A 21,381-nucleotide genomic window follows, 5' to 3' on the forward strand; every position below is an offset into this window, starting at 1 on the left:
TGTCTGATGCCCTGAAGAAAAGGTCCTTAAAGAGTCCTTAAGGGAGCACTTATTTTTTAAAGTCATTATCCTACCTTTAATTGGCCTAAATGCTATTTTTGGTGAAAAAGCTTTGCGACTTGCTGCCCAAGAAACACTGTTCATCCAGCTCAGCGCTGCCAGTCATATTTTAGTTTATGGTACCATGTATAAAACATCTACACATGTATTATTAACCCTCTGTGGTCCTATGTCGGACCTGGTCCAAAATTGCAATTTTCCCTTTCCGGTCCAATGTCGGACCCTGTCTGAGACGTAAAGACGTAAAAAACGTATCTAGTCGTTTTTTCTCCGAAAAAAGCCGAGAAAACCATTCAATGGCCGATAGGAGCCGAGAGAAGCCGGAGAAAAAATAAAAAGGGGGTGTATCTCATGAATACAGATAGCGCCGGCATCACATAGATAACACGGTCATAAACAAACAAGATAGCTGCTTCTGCATCCAGCGCTCAAAGAATATCACAGACATTTGCAGAGCTTTTTTTAGATGCTATAGTAATAAAATAATGACTTGGATCGCATTACTGAGGAGTTTGGTGATAAAACGAGTGATCAGGAGATGATTTATCGGTATTCACTACTATCAAGAGGTATGTGAAAAATACAGCGAACGAGGGGTGGGGCGGGGCTGGAGATGCAGTACTGAGTGTCCTGTTGATATGCAGTGCCTTTTAAACCTGTTTTACTGTGAGAAAAAATATTTTTAAACAGCGCGTCTAAAATAAACTGCGAGTGTGAAAATAAATTGGACCTGACGCGTCTGAGACGCGCTGAATAAATGGACCGCTAAGGGTTAATAATATTAATCATTTTTGACAGGGGAGGACATTTTATTACAATTAAAATGACACATTCTTGTGGAAAGCGCCATAGTGTGTTATAAAGTAGCTGTGTTCTTATTACAGTGTTTAACATCATTTATACATGCTTTATAAAATGGGTATAATGGATTTTTAAACTAAAGTATTACCTACCCGCCTGCAATGCAGCCCATTGAAACTGCAGGTTTAACAGAAAATTCAGTCAGATTGACAGAGTTTGAAAATAATTGGAAACTTCCAAGAATCAAGGGAGGAGTGAAATTGGTAGTAAATGAAAGGAAATGAATTGCTGTTTAATTTGGACCAACCATTTATCTTTGTAAAGGGTAGTGCTTAAATAATCCTTACGCAAGGGCTGCAAGTCCTGAAATCCTTAGAGAGTAGTCCTTAAACTTCCTAACAGGATAACTGAAGGATTTGTTACCATTTTTAATAAGGATCTCTTAATTAATCCACAAGTAAAATTAAATATTAAACCCTATAGGATTTACCCACTAGGGTAGCCAGGTCAAAACTGTTTGGAGTAGTTGTTAAAATAATTAGACCAGAAAAGATAAATAAATGGGAGCAGCATAATGATGGAAAACTAAAAAAAGAAGTTTAGAAAGGGGTGAATACAATTAGCAGCATTGGGGTAGAGCAGTTCATCAGTTGATACATTTAATTTATTAATTTTTTAATTCAACAGTCAAACTCAAGCTCTATTAGTAGTAACTGGTAAAATGCATCCGTGTTTGGAGTACTGTAGCATAAAACACATGCATAGATACACAAAACAAGGACCAAAAAAGAGTTCAGTTTCAATGTAAAAAACATACCAAGGCATTGCTATCAGTGCTCATTTCTATCTTGCCATCAAAAGGCCCCCAGGTTGTTCCAACAGGTAGCTGCTGCCGACAGTGTATTCTGCGTTCTCCATCTTTCTCGAAAACTTCCAGCTCTCCTAAAAATAAAAAAATAAATAAAGAAATGTGAAGCTAGTAGATGGTTACCATGGGAACCTGACAAAAAACACAAGCAAAAATGGATACACTTTGCTGAAAGTGTGTTTTTACAATGTGTAAGCCACAGGCTCACCACAAAATCTCACTTTTAATGAGCACTTATTTCTGATGATGATGCACCCTGTAAATATTTCTGGACGCCAATTAGCTTTGCTAGAGGATAGCACCATTAGTTCAGTATACCATCTTATCTTTTAGATTTAGTGTACTTTTTAAGGACTGTGATTAATCAAACAGTTATGATAATAGGCCCCAAGTCATGACACTGTATCTGGAGAAAGTCACATCGATTTCAAGTATTTATTTCAAAATGGTCGCCTTGACAACCGTGAGTGCTGCAGAGTAGGAATACCAGTGACACAAAGGCGCAATGGGATTAAACTCACAAACTTTAATGTTATTTTTATGCAGCTTTGCATGCAGTAACTCTGTTATAACCTCAGTTACAAGTGATATAAAGTTATTACTACTAGTTCAGTATACTACAGTATATTATTATTATTATTATTTTAAAAACACACGTCACACATGTTTTGTCATTAAACTTGGTATTAACATGAGTTACTTAGAGTATCATATTTTGGGGATATATGTATGTATACCACATGTGTTTTAGTTCAAACTCACCCCAATGGTCTAGCTACAATGTGACTTACTGTGCATAACCCCCCCTTTATCTAATGGAGATAAAGGGGCATTCAGAACAGAAAATAGGAGGCACTATTTTACACAGAGAATTGTGAGAGTCTAGTACCAACTTCCCAGTAATGTTGTTCAAGCAGACACCATGGGATTCTTCAAGAAGCTCCTTGATGAGATTCTGTGATCAAGAAGCTACTAACAACAAAACGAGCAAGATGGGCCGAATGGCCTCCTCTCGCTTGTAAATGTTCTTATAACAGGTACCAGGATGCAGCCTTTTATCTACAATTTTGCATTTTAAATATTAAAATGTATATTAGAAACCCCTTAACCATAAAGAGGCTAAAGGCCATTGCACACTGGATCCGACAGATAACACATCTGAATTTAACGTGCGCCTAAACAGAAAAAAATGATCATGTGCATTCCCCATTGCACCTTACACAATGAGTCCATAATTGTTGTACGACAGTGATGCGTCAATTTTGGAGTCGAAACAAGTGATCTGCGTTAAAAATGACATTGACCAATGAAAAGCGACTGGGAAGACACGTGGGTTCTTGCAGTTCCCTGAACAAAATGGAAAATCTAATTGTGTGTGCTGCCAAACAAATATTACTTTATGATCAATCCAACAAAGTCTTTGTAAAAAAAGAACACATATGGAAAGACACTGCCGCGGACTTGAGCATGAATGATATGTATTATAAAACATGAAATTATGAACTGATAGCATACATAAACACGTGGATTTTGTGCAATATAGGTTATTACAAGCATATACTTTTTTATTTCAATTGTAGTCGAGGAAGTAAAGAAACAATGGCCTAACCTGGAGACACATATCAGAGAAAGAAGCGTGACATGGCAAGAGCGGTCAGGGCTTAAGTCAAAAAAGAAGGGTAGTACATGAAAGTGATGAAATTTCTGGTTCCATGCACAGAGAGTAGTAGAAGGTTATTGTTGTAAAGTATTTTCGGTAGCTCATTACTAGCTTCCCAACTTTTATATATGTTGTGTAATATCATGTTTTTTTTTTAATTTTTATTATGTATTGCGTAACAACATTACTGTAGATCTAGTAGAAACGTAATAATTAGCAAAAGTTTTAACTTCCATCAGCGTTTGCTGATCATTAAGTTTATACTACATTTAACATTTTTTTGTGTTCACAGTTATATACAACAGAATTGTATTTATTAACTAGGTATATTTACTACAAAACCTCCACTACAAACCAGCGCTCTGAAGTACGATATTAATGCATCTAGTGTGCAATGGACTGACACACAACGTTTTCGGATGACGGATGCTAAATGACGGAACAGATCCAGTGTGCAATGGCCTTTATACTGCAGGTTGTTTTGTAAACTGAAATTGTTTCTATTGACTACATCACAATTCTAAATAAGCTTATGTAATGAGCCAGTTTTGGTAAACTTCTGAACTGGAAATGTCCTGATCTCCACAGCATACTTTCTCTGTGATGAAGAAATTCAAGCACAGCTGGTGAGTTTATAGCAAAAACACACCCACTGTGCACGAAACTGCTTGATTTATTCTGTTTGTCCATTGATCAGCCTTTGCCTCTTGTATCTGAGTTCACATGTAGCCCAGTTTGAAGCTATCAAAAGTAATTTCCACTGGACGAGTGTGGGGGCCTTAGTGAATCACGGTGTTCTAGTTCTGTTCCAAGGGCAATCACAACACCAACCACACCAGCTGGCACCTCAATGTCAACAGTTTTCGCTCACAGATGCAAAAAAAGTAAATTGCTATATATATATATATATTGTAAGATAGTGTAGTCTGGGGTGAAAACAGGACTACACCTCCCAGAAGGACATGGGCTGAAAAACCCTAATTTAATTGTTAATTTTTGTTAATTATCCCCTGCACCTGGCTATCATTGTAAATTAGAGCCAGGTGCAGGGTACTTAAGGAGAGCAGTCAGTCTGCTCAGGGCTGCTGCTGTGTGAAGAGCCCGACTGTGTGTCGTTAAAAGGGAAAAGGTACTGTGTGTACGATTTTTTGCTGTGTTCTTGTAAGGACGGGGAAACAGCTTAGCTGTCCCGGGTTAGACAGGGTGTTCCTGTAAGTTAGTTAGCACTCCAGAGTGGAGCTAGGTTTTTGTTTGTATTTGTTTCTTTTTGTGTATGTGTCTAAAAATAAAGAAAATTAGCGCAACCGCGCTGGAAAAAAGAATTTCAAGTTCCTGTGTTTGGGTCAATTTAAAGGGAAAAGAGCCTGAGACAGCCTGTGTAGCGAGCGTCTCCTTTACATATGGTGTCAGAAGTGCCCTTCTGGCTCAAAACACAGTAAAATGGATTTAAAAGAGTTAATTGATCAAATAAATAAAAACACTGCGGCTCAAATGGAGCAGAACAAGAAATGGAGACTGGAGAGGGGGCTGCCGGAACGAGAGCCGAACGAGCTGGAGCTGCTGCTTCAGAGATGGAAGTTGGAGAGAGAAGCCCTGCGGTCTCCTGCACCAGAGGAGCTGGTGCTATGTCCAGAGCAGGAGGAGGAGTCCTTCCCGGAGCCAGAAGAAGTGGAGCCATTACCATCTCCAGAACCACTGGCTTCAGACAAGGGGGAGGAGGTGAGGTCTGTACTGCCACCACAGCCTCAACCTCCACCCCTGAGAGCTTGTCCGCCACAAAACAGTGCGGTCCAGCAACCTGTGCTCCTGGACACCTGGTCAGAGTGCCCGGACCTCCAGCTGTTGGGCCTGAAGATCAGTCCAGAGCACCACCAGGCACAGTCTCTCACCTGGTCCCCTGCTCCACTCACCCTGAAGCCCCAGACGTCGTGGCGCAATCGGCAGACGTCACTTAGGCTCCCCCTGCCTGTTGCTGTACTCGACCTGGCGGCTCAGACATCGCTGCACTGTGGCCAAGCCTCAAGCCTCTGCCTGCTGCTGCTCCCGACAGCTCACCGGCCTGCACAGCTTTTGCCCCAGTCACCCTGTCTGGGTCCCTCATCGCCAGGTCGTCGTCCCTACCCTGAAGCGCCGGAGGAATTAACCCATCCTCAAGCCCACCCGAAGGATCGGGAGAAGATGGCAATCTTTGGACTTGAGGGTGGGTGGTTGTGTTTTAGGGGGGGAGGTGGCCGTAGAATGGCCGGTGTGTTTCACACATGGGGGAGGAAGTGTAAGATAGTGTAGTCTGGGGTGAAAACAGGACTACACCTCCCAGAAGGACATGGGCTGAAAAACCCTAATTTAATTGTTAATTTTTGTTAATTATCCCCTGCACCTGGCTATCATTGTAAATTAGAGCCAGGTGCAGGGTACTTAAGGAGAGCAGTCAGTCTGCTCAGGGCTGCTGCTGTGTGAAGAGCCCGACTGTGTGTCGTTAAAAGGGAAAAGGTACTGTGTGTACGATTTTTTGCTGTGTTCTTGTAAGGACGGGGAAACAGCTTAGCTGTCCCGGGTTAGACAGGGTGTTCCTGTAAGTTAGTTAGCACTCCAGAGTGGAGCTAGGTTTTTGTTTGTATTTGTTTCTTTTTGTGTATGTGTCTAAAAATAAAGAAAATTAGCGCAACCGCGCTGGAAAAAAGAATTTCAAGTTCCTGTGTTTGGGTCAATTTAAAGGGAAAAGAGCCTGAGACAGCCTGTGTAGCGAGCGTCTCCTTTACAATATATATATATATATATATATATATATATATATATATATCTATATGATGCACTGGATGCTCTACACTATATTTATTTACCTCCCAGTGCTACAAAAGTCAAAGCTATATTCTAGTGATTTCATTCATGGCATTGAACCATAGTTATACCAACCACACAGACCACTTGAGAATTTCCAGGAGTTCTCTGGTGTATCCGAATGCAAGTATTTATCTTCTGATGAACTGTACAGGCACATTTTTAACTAAGACCATTAGGTCGTTCACAGACAGTCACCTAGCTACATTCACTACAATATCCAATTGACCAATTTCCTGTGGAAAATGCCAAAGATGGTATTCCACATCCTTTGAATGTCAATCAAATCTGGTGAGCGAACCACAGTATGTTTATGTTATCCTGCTTTGCAGAACCCTATATTTGTGCACACAGTATGAAAACAGTGTGTTATGACTTTTTAATGCAAGACATAATACAAGAAGGGAGGAATGTAAGACAGTGGGACACATACGGATTTTATAAATGTTATCCCTGTTAATTTCCACTGCGAGTGTATCCACTGCTGAAATGCCACAGACTTGGCAAGAGAAATCTGATGATGTGACTGAAGAGGGGTTTTTCGATAAGATCATCATCTGTCACTGGACTCTGGGGTCTGTTCCTGCTCTCCACAGATACTTGGCAGCCCAATGAATGTCCCTTTGTGTGGAGATCCTCCTCAGATAGCGCAATGATGCTTCTTGTTGGCATCTGTTTGTTTTTTGTTATGGTTAGGAGGATAACGAAATTCATATTTTCTTTAATATGACTGAACATAACTATTGCTATGACAGTCCTTGTAAGTTGAACACAAATTATAAGAACAAAGACACAGGAATTAATGCTTTCAGGATTCTGTTAATTTGCCTGTTCCAAGGGTTCAGCATGTTTGGGAGAATTATCTTTTGCATACCAACTCCCAAAGACATGGAACTGTTTCCATCATAGTATGAAGATTGGAATTTGATAATCTTTCTTTCTCTGGATTTAAAGATCATATTAGGGAATCGCTTAGAAACTCCTGCCAATGCTTCTCCCTCAGCCCACATTAACAAATAGATATGTCTTATTTATATTATTCTTAGATCTTTGTATGCTGCTGATTAAGTTTGAACCACACATATTTGAATTGTGTTGTTTGCACATTGTAATTGTTTTTTTTATACATTGCAATTGTCTTTTTTATATTCCAGGACTCCCTTGTAAACAAGGCCTCAGTCTCAATGGGTAAATCTCCTGATTAAATAAATACATATTTATACAACTATACAACTTACCTTCCTTCAAATGATATTACAATGATAAGTTACAGTTATATTTGTTTTGTGGACTTAATTACATATTTCACAAATTGTGTGGGATTTACACGGCTACTTACATCCATTTGTATTTCTTCAATTTGATAGCTTTAACATCGGCCTAGATTTCACTCAGATTAAACCTTTGATATAAAATTGCTAAACCCTTTCAAGTTTGTAAGCAGCACACAGTAGTGAAACATCAAGCAGTCACTGCCAGAGGAGTCCAGGGCTGTCGTCCTCACTTATCAACCCTTTGTGACCCAATCGTAAATTGGTTTAGTGAATAAGTTTTGTGAAGGGTACCAATTATTTATTGTGGAAAATGAAACACACACACAACAATGGTCTTCTGGTAAGACAAACACAAAACAGCCTGTCACATAGAAGAATGTACCCCAGGGTCTCTAATTCCGTCAAAAAAAAAAAAGGTGTGTAACTGTAAATGGGGTTGTTTTTCTTACAATGAGAACCAAACCAAAGATCCATAAATAGCCTTTTCAAAATTTGTAATAATATATCATAAACCAAGCATTTTAAATGTGTGCATCTATCCCAATATTTATATAAAGTTGTATATGTTATATAGAAGTAACATTTTTAACATTTCACTGTGGAAACACAGGCTACAGGACCACAGTATGTGATAAATTACTGTAAGCATGTACCATATACAGCTATATATAAAGTCAAATCAAATGTATCTTCAAACAAAAGGCGCTACAGCTTTAAAGGAGATATGTGATACAACTGAAGGAGAAATGTCACTGTGCTTTGATAAGAGAGCGATGAACTTTTCCCCCCTGCTGCCATTATCAAGTCTAAGTGAACAAAATGCATCATTTATAACCCAGAGCTCCACTATTATCTAAAACACAGGACCTTTTTTTTCTCTTCCCAGACTAAAGCTCTCTGTGAGGCTCAATCTCCATTTTGAGCTCTGAAAGAAAGTTGACAATCTTTCAGCCCAAAGTTTCCAGGCAACCATAACGTGTGTTAAGGGTGCTTATTCAATCTGCAGGTCAGCCTTGTTCCCAGACAATGGACACAGGGAAATCAGTTAAAAGTATGTTAAGGTTAATTGTAACTCTGACTAAATCAACAGAGACTGCCAAACAGAAATCGAAACCCTGATGAAATTGGGCTGTTAGTGTGATTGCAAACCGTCACAAGAATTGTTTTCAGACCAGATTTTTTTATTTTATTTAATTTTTTTAAGTATTCACTGTGTGTTTGTATATATATAGTTGAAACAATCATTTTGGAAATTGTGAAAGCAAATAAAATTTGTGAGGTGCAAACATACAGTTGCATTATGCAAAATAACTATCTAAATATTGCAGTATTTTATTATTATTATTATTATTTATTTCTTAGCAGACGCCCTTATCCAGGGCGACTTACAATTGTTACAAGATATCACATTATTTTTACATACAATTCCTCATTTATACAGTTGGGTTTTTACTGGAGCAATCTAGGTAAAGTACCTTGCTCAAGGGTACAACAGCAGTGTCCCCCACTGGGGATTGAACCCACAACCCTCCGGTCAAGAGTCCAGAGCCCTAACCACTGCTCCACACTGCTGCCCTGCTTCAGTACTAACTTTGTAAGAGGATATTTCCAATGAATCCAAATAAATATTAAATCTGTACCAGTATTTGTTATTCATTTGTCAAAAAATATAATTTCTCAATAAAAATAGACACTATAACCACCTTAAAAAACAAAGCACTCCAGGACTACCTGTGGTTACTGTTAATTAATTTTATCCTTACATGATTTATCCTTACATGATTAAATATTATAATTATTATTTTTTTTAACAATATTAATCAGTAACCAGTACTAAAAAGTTATTCAGTTCTACTTTGATAAACTGTAATTAACTTAAAATGTTAATATAATATGACAGGGAAAATAGACTAAATGAAGGTACAGATGTTTTGTTATCCTTGTATTCTACTGTAGGCTTGATTTGAAAAAATGCAACCAAAGCATTTTTGCATTGTCTGTGTTGTGCTACATACTACCTCACCACACATACATCACAGTAACATGTTTCTGTCCCTGCAAGCACAGTCCATTACCAGATTTCTAACTTTACTTAACTGGAATGTTTCCTGTCTGACCTAGTCTTTTGTGAGTAGGTTTTAGTCTGAGCAGTTTGACAGTCAACAGATAAGATGGATTAAGCTTTTTTCATCCAGTTCTGATGTGAACAGCGTAAAAGCTGGTTAAATCATCCAGTTTCAGGAGTATTTTTAAATGCCTGGAGATGGAATGATAATTCAGCTAAACCTAAATCTTGAGCCAGGAAGGTCACAGCATCCCAACTTACTAACCTCTGATACAGAAGGTGCCTGTTGTCAAACTGGGGTGACATGCTGCTGTAGAGTAAATCAACTTTCAACAAAGAGATAATGGAGATGTATGAGCAACCTCACCCCATAATACTATAATGAATTATACAATAATCTCCCAAACAACGAGATTGCAAATGGGTATTTCACCCTTTCACCAGTATTAAGACAAGCTCTCAACCAACATGGTAGCATCAAAACAGTTGCAGAGTCAAACACATGTATAAACATAACAGAAATTATACTTTGCAGACAGATACCTTTTTTTAAATGTTCTGGAGGTCACTGCATTATTTATTTTTTCTTTGTTAGATTTTGCATCTGGCATCTTGCTAAAAAGGATTAATGAAGGAGCAACAGAAGGCAAGGATGCAGTGCCCCCCAAACCCCCCCCCCCTTTATATCACTACATTCAGGAATCACAGTTCTGAATAAATTCTAAGGCGCTAGTCAGCCACAACTTTACTGTGTTGCCTAAATATATTTGAAACTGAAAAGTAAGAATATTTAATTAAAAGTTAAAGATCGCAGGCAACATAATAATTTGTTTAAAATAGTGTAATAACATACAGTATTTACTTCTTTCAAACAGCTCGCTGCTTGTTTTTATGAAATAAGCATTCATGTTGTTAAATAAGAAAACCAGCCAAGTTTGTGCAACAGAGACAGAGAACAGGTTTGGTTTCTTTTTCCATTTTCTTTTTTTTATTTTGTACTGCATACACAATAAATAATTATTCTTTTTGATTTAGCACGGTTGCATTTGAGTAGGTTTTTAATCAAAAGTCACTTAATATTAAAGAAAAACAAAAAACAGCTTTGGGTTATAGTACCTGACATAACTACACAGAGATAAGTGATCTAAGTAATGTGGCTGTAGTAATTCTAGTTAGTTTAATATTGTATAAAAAAAAAATATGTTCACTTTGTACATGTTTAAGTGAACGTAAAATGCGAGGTTTGTGTTCACCCAATTATATAAAAATAAACACAGTGTAAATGAAAGTCACCTAAAGCTTGCTTTAGCTCTCAGTGTCACTTTTGTCAAATTAAGAACATAAGAACATTTACAAATGAGAGGAGGCCATTCGGCCCATCTTGCTTGTTTGGTTGTTAGTAGCTTATTGATCCCAGAATCTCATCAAGCAGCTTCTTGAAGGATCCCAGGGTGTCAGCTTCAACAACATTACTGGGGAGTTGGTTCCAGACCCTCACAATTCTCTGTGTAAAAAAGTGCCTCCTGTTTTCTGTTCGAATGCCCCTTTATCTAATCTCCATTTGTGACCCCTGGTCCTTGTTTCTTTATTCAGGTTGAAAAAGTCCCCTGGGTTGACATCGTCAATACCTTTTAGAATTTACATACAGTACTGTGCAAAAGTTTTAGGCAGGTGTGAAAAAATGCTGTAAAGTAAGAATGCTTTCAAAAATAGACATGTTAATAGATTATATTTATCAATTAACTAAATGCAAAGTGAGTGAACAGAAGAAAAATCTAAATCAAATCCATATTTGGTGTGACCACCCTTTGCCTTCAAAACAGCATCAATTCTTCTAGGTACACTTGCACAAAGTCAGGGATTTTGTAGGCATATAGTCAGGTGTATGATTAAACAATTATACCAAACAGGTGCTAATGATCATCAATTCAATATGTAGGTTGAAACACAATCATTAACTGAAACAGAAACAGCTGTGTAGGAGGAATAAAACTGGGTGAGGAACAGCCAAACTCAGCTAACAAGGTGAGGTTGCTGAAGACAGTTTACTGTCAAAAGTCATACACCATGGCAAGACTGAGCACAGCAACAAGACACAAAGTAGTTATACTGCATCAGCAAGGTCTCTCCCAGGCAGAAATTTCAAGGCAGACAGGGGTTTCCAGATGTGCTGTCAAAGCTCTTTTGAAGAAGCACAAAGAAACAGGCAACGTTGAGGACCATAGACGCAGTGGTCAACCAAGGAAACTTACTGCAGCAGATGAAAGACACATCATGCTTAGTTCCCTTCGCAATCGGAAGATGTCCAGCAGTGCCATCAGCTCAGAATTGGCAGAAAACAGTGGGACCCTGGTACACCCATCTACTGTCCGGAGAAGTCTGGTCAGAAGTGGCCTTCATGGAAGACTTGCGGCCAAAAAGCCATACCTCCGACGTGGAAACAAGGCCAAGCGACTCAACTATGCACGAAAACACAGGAACTGGAGTGCAGAAAAATGGCAGCAGGTGCTCTGGACTGATGAGTCAAAATTTGAAATATTTGGCTGTAGCAGAAGGCAGTTTGTTCGCCGAAGGGCTGGAGAGCGGTACACGAATGAGTGTCTGCAGGCAACAGTGAAGCATGGTGGAGGTTCCTTGCAAGTTTGGGGCTGCATTTCTGCAAATGGAGTTGGGGATTTGGTCAGAATTAATGGTCTCCTCAATGCTGAGAAGTACAGGCAGATACTTATCCATCATGCAATACCATCAGGGAGGCATCTGATTGGCCCCAAATTTATTCTGCAGCATGACAACGACCCCAAACATACAGCGAAAGTCATTAAGAACTATCTTCAGCGTAAAGAAGAACAAGGAGTCCTGGAAGTGATGGTATGACCCCCACAGATCCCTGATCTCAACATCATCGAGTCTGTCTGGGATTACATGAAGAGAGAGAAGCAACTGAGGCTGCCTAAATCCACAGAAGAACTGTGGTTAGTTCTCCAAGATGTTTGGGCCAACCTACCTGCCGAGTTCCTTCAAAAACTGTGTGCAAGTGTACCTAGAAGAATTGATGCTGTTTTGAAGGCAAAGGGTGGTCACACCAAATATTGATTTGATGTAGATTTTTCTTCTGTTCACTCACTTTGCATTTTGTTAATTGATAAATATAAACTATTAACATGTCTATTTTTGAAAGCATTCTTACTTTACAGCATTTTTTCACACCTGCCTAAAACTTTTGCACAGTACTGTACCTACAGGTACAACCAACCAATCAATCAATCAATCAATCTTTATTTTTGTATAGTGCCTTGAACGATGGTCGCCACAAAGCGCTTTACATGATGAAAAAAAAGCAAAATAAAGTAATAACGGTAATTGTAATAATAACATGAATACACATAACATAGTTACAAGTATTTAAAACAAATAAAACAGTCAAATAATGCTAAAAAGTAAAAATAGTAAAATACGCCATATAAAGACAAGATAACTGGATACGCTAGGCTATAAAAATATGTTTTTAATCAACATTTAAAAACATCAACGAGGGAGCTTCACTTACAATACTGGACAGGTCATTCCATAATTCCGGTGCAATACAGCTGAAGCATCTGAACCACCTGAGTGTGTTTTCTGAATGATGGGTATAGAAAGTAACCTGGCATCCTCAGATCAGAGTGACCGATTGGGGACGTATGGTGTTAAAATATCTTTAAGGTAAGGTGGAGCAGGTTCATTTAGAGCCTTATAGGTTAATAACAATACCTTAAAATCTATCCTAAATCGGACAGGAAGCCAGTGTTGAGATGCCAGCACAGGAGTGATATGATCTTGTCTCTTAGTCCCAGTTAAAACTCTTGCAGCAGCATTTTGTTCAAGTTGCAGAAGAGATATCACATTGCTACCAATTAAAAGACCATTACAATAATCAATTATTGACAATATAAAAGCATGCATTATTCACTCAGCATCCTGTCTGGAAAAAACACCTTTCAGTCTGGCAATGTGGCCACAAATGAGAGGTCTGGGTCAAAAATGACACCTACATTTTTTATTTCTGCTCTAAAATCTTTACAAAGACGGTCGAGTACAAAATCAGAAGACTGTATATTCTTGTATTATTTCTGAGGTCCCAATATCATCAATTTTGTTTTGTCTGAATTTATCATTCAAAAAATGTTAAACATCCAATTTTTGATGTCCGCAAGACAGGCATTCAAACATACATACCAAGACAGGTACAGACATACATACACACATACAAACATACATACAGCACTGTAATAAAAGCTACATTCTATCACATATTATTGTTCCACTACAGCACATCTGAAGTTGGTAGGAACATTAGGGACATATTTAGAAACATTTTGCAGACTCGCTTTTTCCCCCATGTCAGTGACAGGGGAAAGTAATCCTGTACACAGGCTGCTATTGTGAAATGAGAAACTGGCCTCCTTCACTGCCAGAGACCAGATGCACCTCACTCTCTATCCTAATCTGTAAACGACTTAAAGAAGCCTTATCTCGGGGCTCTTCTGCTTCATTTCATGCTTGATTTACTTTAATTTGTCTGATAGGGCACAAGGATTTGGAAATGGCCCATCTTTCGGTGGAAAATGTTCTGATTTTTCTCCAGCATTGTTATGTGGAGGTTTTTGACTTTTTTTTATTTTTTTTCCCTTGTAGAGGGAATCTTGCTCCAGTGCAGCTGACTGTTTGAGTGCATTTAGATTTGAGCTAACACAGCAGAAAAGAGTTCTCCATGAGGTGTGATTTTATGATGGGCAACGTTGACACTAAAGCCGTGTTTGCTTTTCAGATTCTCATAGGGAGCAGTGCAGTGGAGTGCTTCAAACCAAGAAGATCTTATGTTCAAGTTAAGAGAAGACTGGCCCTCCGGTTTATAAAATGTCTGAGCAGCTGGCACAGATAACGTTCACCACAATGACAGCGAGCACAGGCAACACATTGTCAGATGCCTCTAGTTTATTTCTATGGTGGATATGAATATTTCCAAACGTATTTCAGCTTTAGGGTTTTTGAAATTTTTGAATGATGACACTAAATGCAGGGCCCATTTGCAGACTGAATAATACCCCCTCCTCCCCAATAAAAGCCATCCATACTTCTTGTAGAGCAGAAGTCCTCCGGCACTGAATGATAGAAGGGCACATTGTCATTTTGTTTTAAATTAAACTTAACTGCATGCAGAACCAAAGATAGACAAACAGATAGATAGGGAAACAGCTGCATTGGATGAGTATTTCCAAAAGTACTATTTCACAAATATTCTAAACTTTGTATGTATATAGTATGCAATACAATTATAATGTTTCTAAATAATAATAATAATAATAATAATAATAATAATAATATGCACAGTATAAATACAATTGTACATTATATCTAAAACTCCTTATGTACCTCTATTCTTAGCTGACAACAGCAGTTTCTACCTTTTCCATTAAAACAAAGCGAGGTGGTAATAAGTTTGGCACACAAGCAGTTGTTTGTGATTTCTTTAAACATAAACAAAACCTTATGTTTCAACCAATAAACGCTGCTGCTGTCGCATATCAGCAGGACCAGTTTAGTTCAAGCCTCTCCAGTTCCATTATTGGGAATGTGATTGCTCTATCAGGCTTTTCCAAGAAATTACAAATAAATTAATCTTTCTGTGGTGAAGCGTGGAGGTTTTTTTTTTTTTTTCAGACGAGTTGTACTGAAACTCTGACAAAAAAAGAAGAGGGAGAACATTGAAATTCATCTCACAATCCCGAATTTACTTAACAGCGGGTCTGCGCGTGGTGATAAACGGAATGATGATCCGGCAACATGTCTTTATCCATGCTTTGCTTTAATTAACACCGGCTTGTTTGTTGAAAAGATGATTAATATGCCAATGAAAATTGCATAATTGAATATTGCAACACTCACACAATCAGGGAGGAACATGCTGTTTTTTTTTTATGAACTTTTTTATTATTATTATTATTTGGTATTTTAACTCAGCTTACAACCAACCCCCTTCCCCCACCCTCAAACAAAAAAATATATATAATTACCGTGACCAAAAGGGCAGGCTGAGCACAGCTGTGGAGTATAGTATAAACTTGTGATAAGAAGGGGCTGAGTGCTTGGATGTTTTTCACTGTCCTTTTCTTTTGTATTCTGTTTCTAAATGTCTATGTATGGGGGGAGGGGGGTCATGTCAAGCACCGCCCCCCCCCCCCCCGCCCCCCCCACTCCCCCTACCCCCCCTCCATGTACACAAACTACACATTGTGTAATTTAATTACAGTGCAACCAGTGACAGCTTAACAGCCAGCTGGTAGGGGTGCACAAATGCAATGTTATATTTACTCCAGCACTCACGTTATTGTATGGAGCTTTTACATAGAAAAATCCAGAAAAAACAGATTTATAAAAAATCCAAACACTTTGTTTTAAGGGGGTGTGGGGGCTGTATGTTGCTTCCACTAAAATACTGGGAAGATACATCCCTGTACTTAATATAGTACCAAAAAAAAGACAAATTCGCAAAAGACCTTTTGGAGCTAAAATATTAGTCGTAGCAACAAAAAAAAAAGTTGCAAAAAAAGATTAAATAAAGCTTCATTTTTGCACCCCAACCAGCTTGCTAATTAAAGTAACAGGTCTTTTGAACATGTTGGATAAACATTGTATATATATTTATGGTTTGTATAGCAGCTAAAACCCACTCAACAGTTCTCCACATAATCTAGATCTACAGCAGATTGTGGTGCCCAATTATTCAAGAGCAAAAATGTTTACTTTAATAACCCTAAAGCACAACTGATACAAGCCTTTAATGCAGCCACACAACCTGCTGGACATTTAACACATTACTGGTCACTTTGTGAAATGAGTTCTAAATAGTAGCTGCATCTAACAAATACAGTCATTTTACCCTGGAAGAAAAAATGACCATGGATTTCTAAAATTGCAATTCAACTTTTTAAGTGGTGACTAATGTTCAACCACTATGAAATACATAAAAGAGTAATCAAAAGGGAAGAAAAAATCATGGACAGGTACTGTAAACAAATATGGCTTCCTTTTGACAAGCTCGTCATTTAGCCACAATTCCTAATTAGAAGAAGGGAAAAAAACAAAAACCTTTTTAATTAAAGTGTACCACTAAAAGTTGGTGCCAAATATAAATACATTGAAAAATTAATCTTGTAAAAACGCTTTGGTATCTGCCATCCCAGTGCAAGAAGCTTGGACGTACTGTATTTACGATGTTGTCAAAAGGCGTTATCAAACCTTTCAAAAGTATCTCTGGCTACATTTCCAGTAACAAAAGCCTGAAAAACCTTCCTGAAGTATTTGTCTTATACCCTTATACTTCCAATCCAATTTAACTTGTGAAGCCAGAATGGTTTCAGTACTAGTTTACCAATCTTTGCTTTCCAAGACTCTCTGTGCTAAAGGCTTGAGGGGTTCAATCAATGCTGCTTTGATCTCGGCTGGAACCATAATTATTGAACATTGTTACAAGGATTTCTCTAATCCATCCTACCATTAAATCCCTTTTACACCCTCATCTTCTGAAGCTTAATCTGCATCTGTGCGCTCCGTTTGTCTCTTTAACTCATTTCAGCAGTCCCCTCCTTTTTTACAACACCCTGGCTTAATGGACTTTTGGATAAAATTACAATTTTCTGTTGTGATGAGGAACTTGGCATGTGTCAAAAAGTTTCCTTAAGTTTGTACAGGAGAGAGCTACAAAGTAACATGAACAATTTTTTCAAGCTATGTTATTTTCCTATGCTTTTTTAGGTACACAGCTTGGGGAAAGATGATACCTAGTATTATTGCCAGTTCTCAAGACTTTGCATCACTTTTAAAATGTAAGCATAGCAGATCTACAGGAATGATGAACTAGCTTTGCAAACAGATTTCTACACTTGGCTCAGATCAAGCTGTGCCATAAACTTCAGTCCGACCGTTTAGCTGTTTTTATAATTATTAGACTCAGACAGGAGAACACAACACATTCAGTTTGACACAGAATGCACAATAAAACTACTAAGGTACCACCTATGCTGTTATTTTTGTCCTTCTCCCTACCCATACACTGCACTTATTGTACAAGTGAACCCATTTTCTATAAAAACACTGAGTAGTGGTAAACATTTGTTTAGAAAAGATGGATATGCTTTTTCCTGTAATAATAATAGTCTACGTAATGAAACCTTAAAGGTGTGTTAACCAAGGTTTTTAAATATATTTTCTTACATCTTAAAAGCACTAGGAATATTATAAATGGTCCTCCTTTTCCTTTTCTTTTGTTGAAACTATTTTGGTTCTTTGCTTGAAATTTGTGCTTAGATTTGGAGTATGCCGATTTTTCAAAGGAAATGTTCTGGATGAAAAGATGCTGCTGCTTATATCTGGTAACTAACCACTTAGTTCAGGGGCTCTTAACCTTTTTTTAAACCATGCCCCACCAAAATATTACAGAAATCGCTATAAACTTTTAAAAGCACACATCACCACAGAAGACACTGTGGACATGGTTTGTCTGCAGTGCCAACAAAATCCAATTTCCACGTAACTTTCTTCATGTTTCCAAACTTTTTGGTTTTTAGACGATGATGCACCTGCACAATCGCTCTGTCTTTTTTCTCACAATCCAATGAATGTACTGAACAATGGTACAATATGGTGGGAACAGATTCTCACATAAAATGACATCACTGGGTCTCTGCTTTATTAAGTACAGTTTTCCAGAATATCGTAGGAAAACTAAAAACAAATTAAAAAAACAAACAAAACATTTACTTATTTGTAACATTTTACTTAGATTATTATTATTATTATTATTATTATTATTATTATTGCTATACTTAATGTATTATTAGAACACTCACCACACCCCTAGAAAGTTTTGTGCTGAGGCTATCCTGATTCTTTATTATGAAATCTAAACAAATAATTTAGATCTTGGGCAATTATTAGCTAAAATGTATTAACCTACTGAAAAATCTCACAAATCTTTGGAGGGACACAGGGAATCAGCTTCCCTCGTCCCCTTTTTCCCAAGCTTTCCTATTCAACAATACTGATTTTTCATGCTACTTCAGAAGATCTGGCCAACTGACAAACTAGAAATTACAGCAAGTGCAGTTGTTTTCCTAAAGACTTAAAAATACAACGCCTGTTTATTGTCATCGTCCTATAGTCCTGCATTGACCCCCTCAACCTTATTTTCAGACTGATCACAGTTCTGGTTTATTGCAGTCGTCCAAAGCTCTTATCTGTTCCCAGCAATACTAATTTCCTTCCAAAAATTTAAATGCAAATGTGAAATGTAATGATAAATGCATTATCTGATAGTGCTGATAACACTGATTCACTGTCAGTATACAATACACTCCCTGGGGGGCTTCCAACACAACTTGCTCATATCTACTTTATAAATGTATATATACCTGCAATACATTATTGAGATCATATGCACTTAAGGAATCATATTTTGTGTGTTCAGCAATGGAACAGTAACTGCTGTGTTACTATCGCCAGAGATGCTTTATCCATCTCTTTGACGAAGTCACTATTAAAACAATACTTTAAACCCTTCAAAGAAAAAAAAATTGCCTGTTAAAATGAGTTTCTTCAAGAAGAAACGATAAATAAAACTTTATTTTAAGCTCTCTCTGTTGGGTCAACAGAATATGTTCAAGCTGATATGCTGTGTGATGCAATTCTCAATAAAACAATTTAACCTTGGACCCATTTGGATAATTAAATATTTCCTTCAACAGCAATGAGTGCATTTTAACTCCTCATGTCTGTTCTGTCTTCCAATTATGGTTTATGGCTGTGAGGTGAAGCAGTCTGCAAAGTGAGGCACACACTGGAAACTGGAGACAGTATATGTATTTATTACACACACCTTCCCCACAAATCAGTAGATCCTTTTTTCTTCAAGGGACGATGTTGTTCTGCTAAATCTTTACATAAAACAAACTCTCTAGGACAGGGGTTTACAAACTTTTTTTTATCTGAGACCCACCTGTTCAGCTGCATTTTGGCCTCCATCAGTGTGTGCTCCCCATTTTAATCTGTCTGTCTTAAAAACCTTGCTTGTAGACACCATAGGTTACACTTTTGAAGCTCCTAGATTGTTAAGGATATCTGAAGATGCTCTATTATTATTGAGACAGCTCTGTATTCCCAAGATCCCTGGGGCAGGATTTTCACAAATCAGTGTTATTGCATCGAACTCGTGGTATAGTAACGAGAGCTTTAGTAACAAGTAATTTTCAAACGAAATGTGTTAATTAAATCAACCTGTTAATGCTTTGAAATTGAGTCGATTAGGTCGTTAATGAACGCATTTCTCGTTAAAAAGCTTAATTGTCGCGGATCACATACATCACTTCCTGCCTCAATGACTTGATAAGGGAAATTCGTTAATCAAAATGCATGTTAATGAGATCAAGAAAAAATAATTAAAGCATAATTCGCTGTTATGATGACATCTACTTTTGTATGTATTTTAGTATGTACGATTGTAGGCTATAAATACATACGTTTCAAGTGCCATTGGTGTTTGTGGTTGTTAATTATTATACATGTATACCATGTATGTAATACTTCATTATATATTTATTAAGCTTTTAAAATTCTGATAGAACTCCCTAACCCAATACGAATTAGTTTATCATTAATTGTCTCACTCATAACCACATATAGAAAAGGCTAAAATATTTTCAGAATTACAAATATTAACCCTGGTCCTGTACACTATCTCTGTATCGTCGGCATCACAGCTGGGGTCTGTTAAATGTTTGTCTCAAGGTGAGTTAATTAAAACCCTCTTTTTCCAAGTGCAAATTAACTCCTGATAAATTATGACAATTAACACAGATCAGCATCATTTCTGATTATTTAATAATGAAATAGGCATAACGACCGCTTGAAAATGCCAAAATCAAAATTTACAAACTTTTGAAAATCCTGCCCCTGATATGTTAATTTAAAACATGTCAGTATAGGTTCCTGACAAGGAATTGTAGGTAGCTGACTAATGGGCTAAATGGTCATGAGTAGCTTGGGAGCAGAATGATGTCACCAAAACTCTGAAAGATAATCTCCGATATCAATTAAAGTGCAACAGAGCAATGTAAAGTCAGTAACCTATTTTATCTGTTTAAATAAAGTTGTTTGTCAGGTGTCAACTTATATCTATATTGTGCAAAAAGTCAAATCCATATAACTTCAACTGGAATGGACTTACAATAAGTAAAATGTATGCATACATGTACATGCACTTGAATTGAAGATTGAGAAATGAGACCGATGGCCAATTATTTTAATCTAGGTAGACATCCTAAATAACCATTACAGTGCATTCAAAGTACATTAATAATATTTACCTGTTTAGTTTGGAACTTAGGTTATTTAACCAAGTTAAAAGTTATTTCACTGAAGGTATACCCAATTGAGTTGAGGTATTCTTAAAGTGAGGAAAGACATCCTCAATCTTTTTTGAACAAATAGCGACTAATTTAAAACATACAAAAAATAAAAACAATGCGACAACTACTGTAGCTGCTTTGCAATTGCATATTGAATTCATGAGAACTAAATATTAACACATATTTATAAGATAAACCCTGCAATATTCATTTTAGTAGCATCAGTTAAAGTACAACTACACTGGTATTTCCATCAGTTTACATATTTTTCAAAAGCTGTTACCTATATAACTGAATAATCGGCCATACCCAACCAGGCAAGTGAGTGTGACTTTATATTCATATAGTTATATAGAAAGAATTATGAGCTCCAT

General features: G+C 37.4%; 1 protein-coding gene across 1 annotated transcript in view; it reads right to left on the minus strand.

Moving 5' to 3' along the window:
• The window catches only part of zfpm2a (zinc finger protein, FOG family member 2a), a 165,952-nt gene that overhangs the window by 83,482 nt on the left and 61,089 nt on the right, over nt 1-21,381 (minus strand). The window contains exon 5 of the mRNA XM_033999001.3: nt 1,679-1,803. Within this exon, the coding sequence (XP_033854892.3) occupies nt 1,679-1,803 (125 nt within the window). The remainder of the gene's footprint in view (nt 1-1,678; nt 1,804-21,381) is intronic.

This window comes from Acipenser ruthenus, chromosome 4, assembly GCF_902713425.1.
Source record: "Acipenser ruthenus chromosome 4, fAciRut3.2 maternal haplotype, whole genome shotgun sequence".
Classification (NCBI taxonomy): Eukaryota; Metazoa; Chordata; class Actinopteri; order Acipenseriformes; family Acipenseridae; genus Acipenser; species Acipenser ruthenus.